This window comes from Cibotium barometz, chromosome 2 (assembly GCF_041138505.1).
Source record: "Cibotium barometz isolate CiBa-2024 chromosome 2, ASM4113850v1, whole genome shotgun sequence".
NCBI classification, from domain to species: Eukaryota; Viridiplantae; Streptophyta; class Polypodiopsida; order Cyatheales; family Cibotiaceae; genus Cibotium; species Cibotium barometz.
The window spans coordinates 53776192-53787402 of NC_141047.1; the positions used below are offsets into that span (position 1 = coordinate 53776192).

At 39.2% G+C, this 11211-nt stretch overlaps 1 protein-coding gene across 1 annotated transcript; it reads left to right on the forward strand.

The window, feature by feature from the left end:
- The first annotated feature begins 1479 nt into the window (after positions 1 to 1479).
- LOC147641234 (uncharacterized) lies at positions 1480 to 4381 on the forward strand. Its single transcript, XM_086810033.1, has 3 exons — positions 1480 to 1499; positions 2730 to 2803; positions 3517 to 4381. The coding sequence occupies exons 2-3, from the start codon at positions 2734 to 2736 to the stop codon at positions 4287 to 4289; spliced, it is 843 nt and encodes a 280-aa protein (XP_086666159.1). The 5' UTR covers positions 1480 to 1499; positions 2730 to 2733; the 3' UTR covers positions 4290 to 4381.
- Positions 4382 to 11211: the final 6830 nt, after the last annotated feature.

Here is an 11211-nt window from a genome sequence, read left to right on the forward strand (position 1 = left end):
TTTGTTTGCCCAGGTCTTATATTAGTGTCCATTGTAGGACGGACCTCTTTGGGTCTTTTTACGGGTCACTGCCTCATTGGTAGGTCTTTGCCTTTTTGTGGGTCTTTGCCCATTTGTGTTGTTTATTTGTTTGTTTGTTTCTTTTAATCATCATTATTATTATTTGAAAAGTTTTTATCATTTTTGTATAAAATGTTATATGTGCACGCAAATAGCCTGAAAGTGTAGGCATGTTTGCGCTCATGAATAGCCTGAATATTTAGGCATGTTCATGATGTGAGTAAATTATTAAATAAAATTATTTTTATTGCTTACAAATAAAATATTAACTTTTGTTAAAGTTTATTGTTATTATTGATTTGTGTTAATTTTTTGTGTTACTATTGGTTGTTCAAAAAAATATTGATTTTTAAGTATTGTGGGCTTTTTTTTTTAAAGTATTGTGGTCTTTTTTTTAAAAAAAAAATAAAAAAAATAAAGTTTATAGTTATTAATAGTTTTTTTTAATAAAAAAACGGTTTAGTATAGTTAATAAAATTATCTTGGTTAAAGTTATCTACGTTAAAGTTATTTTATAAAAATAAAATTAAAAAAAAAGTTATTGTTAGTTGTTGGTTATTGTTTTTTTTTTAATTTAATTAAAAAAATTTGACGGACGGCGGCCAGCTTCACCTTGTGACGACGTGGTTCTCGGAGGGATAAGCCGAAGGAAGGTTGCATCCATGCGCGAAAGAAGGCTCACGAAGATGCTCAGATAGGAGGGCTTCAAGACGGTCTGTTTGTGTGTAAAGGTCGGCAAGGGATCGCGTGCGAGTAAGAAGCGACGTCGGAAGTGGAGGTGACGACATAGAATATGGGAAGGAGTCGGGCTCCAATGAGAAAGAAGGTACGACTGCAGGAGTAGAAGAGAGAGCTTGTAGGTTGTTCGTGGAGTTGTTGGATCCTTGGCAGTGTGCGGGAAGGCGGTGGTCAATTTTGGTTGGCTTGCGAAGGTGGCGGAGAGATTTTGATTGGCTTGCGAAGGTGGCGGAGAGATTTTGATTGGCTTGCGAAGGTGGCGGAGGCGATGCAGGCCCACATAGGCTCTCCAGAAAAGCAGGCGATGATACCATGTGGAAGTTTGGAGGAGGTAGCGATTACAATTAACTAACATATCATTAGCATAACATTAATTGATAAGCATTAATTAGATGTTACTCAGATTGAAGACGCCATCGCTCACACAGCAGAAGCAGGAGCTACGCTCGTAGTTGATGAATCGTTATCGAATATGTCGATTGACGTTGGTTACATTTATATACAAGTATAAGCACCCATTCATTTGCATCACTTCGTGATGGGCGTTCACACTCGTATAGGGACACGAGCATTAATTCCAACAGCAGGCCCTGTCGTGGCTTTCCATTGCATGATCCTTTTCCGTCCAAAACTCTATAAAAGCACCTTACCAAGTCACCTCTCTTGTTTGATCCCCAATTTTCACTGGCTCTGCTCGCAAGGTAGGACTTCACTTAGTGTAGTTAGGCTCTTAGGCGTAGAGATAATTCAGCGCTCTGCAATATCCTTTATATTGTCAAGAAGATTGCAAGCTTAATTCACTCTGTGCCTGCAAGAGCCGCTCTCGACATCCCTTAAGTAAACCGTAAGGCGGTAGCTTGCTGCCAGAAAGGGCTTGGATATATCTAATGTTAATTATGCAATAAATACATATATGTATATATTTACGTATATATATATATATATGTATATATGTATATATATACATATACGTATATGTATATATATACGTATAAGTATATATATATATACATATATATATATGTATATATTATATATATATATGTATATATATTTATATACATATATATATATGTATATATATTTATATACATATATATATATATATACATATATATACATATATATACATATATACTTGTATATACGTATATACATATATACTTGTATATATGTATATACGTATATACAAGTATATATGTATATATATATATATATATACGTATATACTTGTATATACGTATATACATATATACAAGTATATATGTATATACGTATATACAAGTATATATGTATATATATATATATATATATACGTATATATATATATATATATATGTATATGTAAATATATACATATACATATATATTTACATATATGTATATATATATATGTGTGTGTGTGTGTGTGTGTGTGTGTGTGTTTTTAAGGCCCTATGGTACTCAAACCTTCAAATTCTAGCCTGGTTTGGGTCGTTCACAGTGGTGTTTTGAAAATTAAGGAAAGAGAAACAATACTATGGGCTCTATTTTCCTCCTTGATCTTCTTTTTAAGGAGCAATGATCATTTTGTTACCTCCTTTTTTGGATATACTTCATTACTTCTTCCATAGAATGCCAAAGTTTCTGATAGTCGTAGAACCTGAAGACTTCACCCAAATTTCCAGTTGAAGGGCTCCTTCCAACCTTGCCTTTCTTTGTAAAGAGATCTGAATGCTATACTTTTCTCCTGATCCTAATCCTTATTTGAAAGGGATTGCCCCTCCCACCAATATTATGAAACATAAATCACCCGTTGCACCCTTCAAATTCTAGCACTGAGTACGCTACTTCAAAAGAAGTTACTTGATTTGAGTGTTTCACTAGATGATGTACCTTATTTCCTTATTAAATATTTATTCCTATTAGTTTGTGAATTCAATGTGTCACAGATCAATGGATATCACGAAGAAGCTTATTGCTATGATGGTGCTCCTCTTCCTAGCGACTCGTGCAACTATAGAAGGTAAGAGAATGTACATGATAAGGCGTGCTAATTCTGTTGATCACAACCATAGCAACATAGCCCCAAAACACAAGCTAAGAAAACCGCACATATGGTTCCATTGACTCTCCAGCAGTTGTAACTTTAATAGATAGGTCTCCACACGACCTGCTAGGCTATTGTGGTTCCATGAGCTAGAACATAAAATAAAGAGTGAGCTATAACCCATGATCGTATGGGTTGATTTTTGACACGTGTATTTCATGCATAAAAGATTGCTAAAAATTTTGAATGTCAGCTAGAAAATTAAATAAAAAGTGACTCCAATGGGGGAGTCCATCTAAATTTGCATGTGGGGTACCCATCAAAAGGCAAGCTTGTTAGTACAACACCTTTCATGCATGGGTTGCTTTCACATTATTTTCCTACTCTACTCTGGTGATAGTATTACCGTTGCACCTGTTCCAATTACTTCTCCCTTTTAATTTAGGCTAACTTTATGGATGATAAAATTTGAAGGACATAACTAGTCTCTCTCACTCCCCTTGGATGTTGATCTTAGAAGCTAAGGAAATGTCAAGTAGCTAGCTAGCTAGAATATATTATCGGAATTGAGCTACAAAACATGACATTGAAAGCTAGTACTAAGGTGTCAAAGCTAGTGGGGTTTGGAAGGAAGGCGCTCTGAGAGAAGGTCTGAAAAGCTCCACTAAACCAATGGTGCTGCTGCGCAGGTCGTGATATAAAGGCGGGCGAAACAGTCAATGGCGTCTCTGGTCACATGATGATGGTGGCACACGATGCTGAGAGCTTGACTCTGTCAGAATATCTGTGGAACAATTCAGTAGATTTACGAGAGGAGGCGGTGCAGACCATCTTCATTTCTGGCGTGGGTGCTGGGAACTTGAGCCCCGACTACTATGCAAATTATACGTTGCAAGATGCAGTGTGGCTTCGCGAGGTTGCACATTTGTGGAGACAGCTGAACAACACTTTAAGTGCTCCGGACATAGTGAGAGCGGAGGCCAATCGTTCATACTATAGCTACTTGCGTTACTCTGTCGCGATGCTCGCAGCCTGGAATATTCGAGATGATGGGGGCAGTGACTATGGTGTGGAAATGCGGGATGCCGCTGCATACTATGTGGGAACCATCAAGGAGGCTATGGAGAGTGAGCCCAGCGACATGATCATTGTGATGTTCCCATGTGTCTCGCTGTGGCCTTTTCTTGCACGAACGCTGCTCAACTCTACAGCCGGGCAGGAGTGTCCGAATGTCTACAAATTTTGGATGGAAGACAATAGCAGCAACAGCACCGCTGTGAGGTTTGCCAACTTAATTGACCAGCTCGACGAGCGAGGCTTCATCACCTCATGGTCTCACGCACTGTCTCTATTTCGCCAAGGCATGCTGTGTGAAATCAATTTCTTTAACCTTGGCCGTCGACTGCGGGCATATTCTGCGAAAAGTGGCTATTATGCTGGAGCCTCTCTGAATCTAGGCTGAGACAACCAGTGGTGGGACAACATGCACGTTCACATATGTGCCATTGCATAATTAACAGGAAAAAGTGGAAAAGCAGATCAAGATTCCTTTCTTTTATGCATCTTTTCTTTTTTGTAAGGATGGAAATAGATTTAAAAGGAAAAGAAAATGAATACAAAATGGCTCGGGCACGAGAACCCCAATGTCCACTCAAACACTAATCACTTACATAAATGTCCTCTCATGAAGCAGTCATACCCTTGGCTGTTATCTCATATCACACTTTTCTTTGGATGAATGAATCTTATATCATAAGCTCATGAAACATGTAATCTTTACTACAGCTCCTTGGCTGTTATCTCATATCACACTTTTCTTTGGATGAATGAATCTTATATCATAAGCTCATGAAACATGTAATCTTTACTACAGCTCCTTGACATAACGGCCTTTACACAGTCACCCTATAATCATGCACGGGCGGGTAAGGGGCACCCAAGATTGTCGACACTCTGAACAGGTCGTCTTAAGAAAACCTAGCAAAAGGACCACTTGGAAGTCTCAACATAATACCTACACTCTTTACATTAATCTTGTACAAGATAGTGGTCGCTATAACACACATGTAGCTTGCTAGAATATGGTACATTAAATAACCAGTAGTAATGTCTTCCATCACATATCACAAACATGTGTGCTCCCATCATATTGGCAAACCACCAATAATGCCCTTTGTTTGCATAGATTTCAGCCATGTCCAATCCTTTTGTACCAAATATTAATGTCTAGCACTATCCCATCACTATGCAAAAATATGGTTGAATTCAGTTTCGGTATGCTTGCATCTTTCTGGCCTTCGGCAATCAATTTGTTGCTATGCTTAAAATCCTCAACAAAGGATCCATATTCATTGAATCTCACCTATAATCCTTGTTCTACCATTTGTCCACCAACACATGCCAAACTCTTTGTAATAGATGGCACATACAACATCTCAGACATGGTTTTCACTCTACCATCATGCATCCTCAAGGTACACTACTAACATGTGTAATAGGATGCTTCATATCATCACCTGTAGCAACATGTCCCTCAGTTTGTGTTCGCATCATGTTATCAAACTACTCTCCATGACACGTCATGGTTTGTTGCACCTAAATCCATTTACCATGTTTCATCACTCTCTTTACGTGACATCATAGTGACCATCACATGCTTCATAGCAAACAAATGATCTGTATGTCCCTCAACCATGATGCACTCTACCACCACAAAGATCATTTTGCTTTTATAGAAATCTCTAGCCATATGTCCAAGTTTACCACAATAATGACACTCAATGTCATGCATATTGTGGTTGCCAACGACCTCTACCCCATGAGATCTAGATCTCCCTCTAGCATAAGGGTAAAAACCTCTACCACCACATGCACCAAATGAGGGCTATGAATAATGTTATGGTTGTGGAGACCTATCATGCCAACCATGTCCACTTGTACCTCCTCTCAAACTAGATCTCCTCTTGCCTTTAGCACCTCTCTATGTCTAAAAATTTTGGTAACTTGCATGTCCCACTGGTAATAGATGAAGTACCTAACCCAATTTTCATTTCCTCCATAATAAGCAAAGAGACCAACTCATCAAAATCTGAGGGATCACCACCTCTAACCCTATTGAAAGAGGTTTCAAATGTCTTGTAGTCATTGCCCAGACAATTCAATGTAATGGTGGCAACCAAATCATCATCTTCCATAGGGGCACCAATAGATGTAAGTGCATCTATACATCCTTTAATCTCATGCACATAGTCATTTATATTCCTATTGTTTCGTGTCACACTATGTATCTTTTACTTTAACTCCATCTTCTTTGGTTGAGTAGCTGTACGATATAGCTTCACCAATGTATTCCATGCAACCTTAGGATTGTCTATATCCTCTTGAATATGGCATAACATTCCATTTGTCACACAAATCAAGAAGTAATACAACACTTGGAATGCTCTTTCGGTCCAATTCCTATGTGCTATAAGTTGAACCATTAACTGTTGGAACCCTTCTCCTCACCTATCACCAAATTGTGTAGACCTTTGCCTTTGAGGAAGTTAGTCATACGATATTTCCAAATTTGGAAGTTGTTTCCATCAAGCTTTTGCCAACAATCTTATACGAACCATGAACATTTTTAGAAGCCAATCAACAGCTATCACCTCCACCCCTATCATGCGTCGATGCCATCGAGTCCCTTCATTAAAGCAATAGAACCACCAATCCACTACCTGAGCATCAACCCAAATCCAAACTCCTAACCATATAGAACCCAACCCCCATATCCAAAACTAAAGTACCACCTGTTTTACATCCATATCTCACGACACAACATACTCCAAAAATACAACAAATCCTTAATTCCTTTTATCTCTAACTACTTTATCTCTAACTACACAACCCGTAGTCATCATCACCCTAGAAAAGAAGCCACCACCCTACAGAGCGACAGTCCTGACCCCCTCGTAGAAGTCTCCATCATCAACGCCAGTACTCTAGTACCACCAATCAAGATCTTTTTTGCAACACTCAAGATCAAAGAATGGATTTCCAAAGCTCACTTCTGGACCATCCAATCACCATGATAATGCCCAACAAAGACCATTAGCAAACCGATAACATTGTTAAGATCCTCCTCACAACAAGGACCTGAAGGAAAGAGTGCTAGGAAGAAGTAAGTACCACCTCGGAATTTTTCTTTTGAAATTTTGCTTCAAGGAAGTAATCCCTGGAATTCATCCCGTGGAAGGCATTCATCATCCTCCACCTTCCGGATGAACTTTTCCAAGATGTGCATGCTACCACAACATCCAGGATCCCGCCTCTACAAGCATCGAACCTAGATCCTCATTGACTCTGATAAAAACTCACCCAACAAATAAAAAACATCTAACAACCCAAAAGATCACAATTTTGTGGGTTCGAGTCATCGGATTGACAATCCGACCCACCGGGTGTGACAAGTGTTAGCCATGGGCCAGTGTCAACTAGCGCCATAGCAGTAGCCGAACAGGTGCATGTTAGCACCGCTAACATCTTAGGGCCCACCTACTTTACTATAGGAAACGAAACCTTCCTTAAACACTCAACTGGAGCATCTTATCAATATAGTACTCGTAGATATTGTAAGAAGGCACTATAAAAGCATAAATTTGGAGCCTTGCAAAGGTTGGCTATCGATTGTATCATTTTTGCTTTGGATTGATATAATCAAGATTGTTCCTTTTTTCTATCTCTCATGTACATTCATTGTCTTGTTACATTTCTGTATATTTTAGTTCTGTTGTATGCGTTGTTAGGAGTTTTTTGAGTGTGGTTTTCTGGCATATGTACATATAGATGCATGTTCATATAGCACTGGGATGCCCAATACTCCACCCACTGAAGTGGCAATAAAGCCTTTTTAGCATGTGATGATGTGTTTGATGCAGATATGTTTGTTAGAAATGGTGCAAGACTATAAGCATTGTAAGGTTACATCAATGGCCTGATCTTTTATAACAACATGGGGAACACATTGTGGAGCACCACCAGAGTTATATTCATCAATGATCATGGTTATGTTTTTCTAAAAATCCGGGAGATCGTGAGCTTATGCAGAAGAGCAGGAATGGATCACGTCTTTGTAGATGGCGCACATGAAATTGGAAGTGATCATAACCAATATCAAAATGGGCCAAACCAAGGGTGTGCATGGGTTGGAACCCAAGGCTTTAATATATAGGTGACAATAATCAAAACCTTAGAGTATTTTTCATCAAGGGTGGTGGAAATGGAAACATCGACCAAAGAAATCTTCAATGCAGGCGGAAGTGTGTCGGGCGTTGTCGTGCCATGGCACGTCTATGATGTGAAACCGTGCATGTGAGGCCATCAAATACACATCCAGATGCATGAGGTTATGTGCCATGACGAGTCATTATATGATGCCATGTACATATGTTTATATTGTAAATGAGGTTCAATAAGACAAGCTGAGGCTGAGCCAGATCTAGGAGTTTGTGTATATGAGTGTGGAGGGTGATGGTTTTGCTGTTACTCAGAGCCCATGGGTAAGTTAGAAACATCCAGTTATATATGATGGTATGAGTGGCACGCCAAAGGGATAAGATAATGATGTTAATGGCTTCCCATGTGCATAATGTGTGGTAGCTTTTAAATGGTTTCGATTGGGTCAAATCAGTGAATACCTCTTATGGAATGCAAACATGAGGGCATCTCAATGCACAAAGGAATGTATTTATGAAGATATGGGAAAATACTTGAATGAACAATTGGGGAGTCTATAAATCACATGGCCAATATGATGATTTATACACTACGGAGGCATCAAGAGTAATAGAGATTCAATGGACATTACAGTGCCGAAGAATTTGTTGAATGCCGGGGAATAAAAATAAATGAAATGCCTTGCATTGAGAACTTTAACCTTAATGCTAAGGTTATGCCTTGCATTGAGAACTTTAACCTTAATGCTAAGGTTATGCCTTGCATTGAGAATTTTAACCTTAATGCTAAGGTTAGAAGCAATACACTAAGGGTGGCAGCATACGTGGAAAAGAAATGTATTTCTTTTATTTGGAAATTTCTAGATAGTATGGGAGAGAAATGCGAGCGCAGCTTTTGTAATTGGAATTTTCCGCATGGATAGCTGCAAAAGGTGGTGGGGGGGCGCCGAATTCTCCGTGGGAAAAAGAGAAAAAACCAGAGGCAGACGGCGGCGAGGTTCAGTGAGGAAAAAAATCTCTGCAGAAAAGAGGAACAGCGTCCAATCGACCAGTGTTTTTAATTTCATGAATACACACACTGTTTGTGCCTTGTAGGTGTTAGATTTGGAGGAAATCTTGAGTATTATAAAGGGAGATACTCTTCATTTTTTTTTCTTGATGACCTTCATCGAACAGTCGACGGCGTGCAGCTTGCGATTAGTGAAACAAATGAAGAGATACACGCATGTATACCATCAGTTAAGTGATTTTTTTTTATTTTCTTTAAAATTACTCTCACTCTATACGATTTGAGAGAATCGTATATCCCATATATCAAAAAGAATTTGGAAATGAATAGAAGGACTTTGGGAAAAAGCTAAAGAATTTGGAGCTCGGAGATTTGTGAAAAATACATTGAAGTCGAGGGTAATTGGCCTTACTTTCTACTCAAATGAATTTTGGAAATTACGAGTATGTTAAAGCTATGCCAAATGCTATCTTTTGCTTGTGAGATGTTAGAATATTAAGGCAGGTTTTCAGGTGAAAAAGAGCATCTTGATATAATGGTTTTGATGGCACTGGATGTAAAGGATGTAACTGGTCACATGTATATTGGAAAAATTTGAAGGCCTTGTTATGCCTACATGTGAATGGTTCAAAGGATTTCGAGAGAGAAGTCAGTGAGTAAAGGAACAAACACTTGGTATGCAATTTTGTGCAATCATCAGGATGAATTCAAGGATGTATTGAGGTGAATCGACACATGTATTTGTCATTGGAAATAGTGATGTTCATTACTCCTTGGGAAATTTTGTGTGTGAGTTTTCTTGTTAGATTTGACATTCACTCTCACAGCTAGAAGTCTCGTACTTTCCTGGCTGTACCGCACACGTCACGACAACTTTGGTGAACCCGACGTGAAACTGCTGGGGTGAGAGTGTGGTGAAATATACAGGGAAGCTATGGCTGAGAATTCTGAGGATCAGGGGGTTCATTTTGACCCTGGAGTTATGCAGATGTTTCAGATGTTTACCATGTACATGCAACAGCAACAAGCTGCTGAGAGGGGACAAATTTCTACGACCAAAGCATTACAATCAATTGTGAAAAAGGTGGATCAATTTGATGGGAAGGACATTACAAAGTACCTGCGCAATTATATAAAGGAGATGGAGCTAAACAGGGTGACTGAGGAGGATATGGTTCGAAGTTTCGAGCTGGTATGTGTTCCTGAAATAAGAGAGCGCATAAAAGGATTGCAGACAGCACATGGTGGCAGAAATTGGGAAGAGTTCAAGCTTGCTTTAAAGGATGAATATTTTATGGAAGATTCTGAGCGAGTGACCAAACGAACTTTCTTGGAATGGGTCACAAAATCTAAAATGGGAATTTCTGCCACAGAATTGCTAAGAGAGTTTGAGAAGCGTTGTCGTGACGTGGGCGGTGTCGCTGGGAAAGCGCGAGGCTTCTGGCTGTGAGAGTAGCTTTCAAATCCCTTACAATCCAACTAATGTGTTCTGTAACCCTCGTACCTTAAACCTTCATTCCAAGAAATGTCCCAACAGCCTTCAAACAAGTCAACATGCTCATCCATAACTGATACCATGTAATATAGATTCATCCAAAACAACACTCAAACATCATAGAAATTTCATCGTGTATCACCATCATCCCATTTATCATATGTTCAAACCAAATCCTGAGTCATCTTTGCACTTGCTAAAAAAGATGTCTCAACAACCCTGAGACAGGGGACTCATACACGAGAAGAACAAAAACATAGACATGAAAGTGAACATCCACAAGTGGACTCAAGAAAATAGAACCTCAAACTTGCATCCTCATCATATAAGATACAATCTTCATTGAACCTGGAGCTTCATCTCTTGAGCTAAGCAAGTCCTCTTTGTTCAAAGCTCCAATCCTCAATGATGTAATCTATGGCTTTTGTCTTTGGCTTTGGGATAGCGCTACTGTCTGCGAATGCACCTGTCCCATCCCCACCTCTTCTTTTTGCTTGCTGTGCGATTGGCTGGCCCGTCTTCGCTCCTTGCTTTGGATGCACCTTGACGTGCTGTGTAGGCTCCACTCTCAGCCCCGGCTTCTCTCTGCTTTACGATGGCCACCTCTCCTCTTTGCTTTGCTATTTGTTGTGCACCGTGATGCACTCTTTGCACTTGTTGCCCA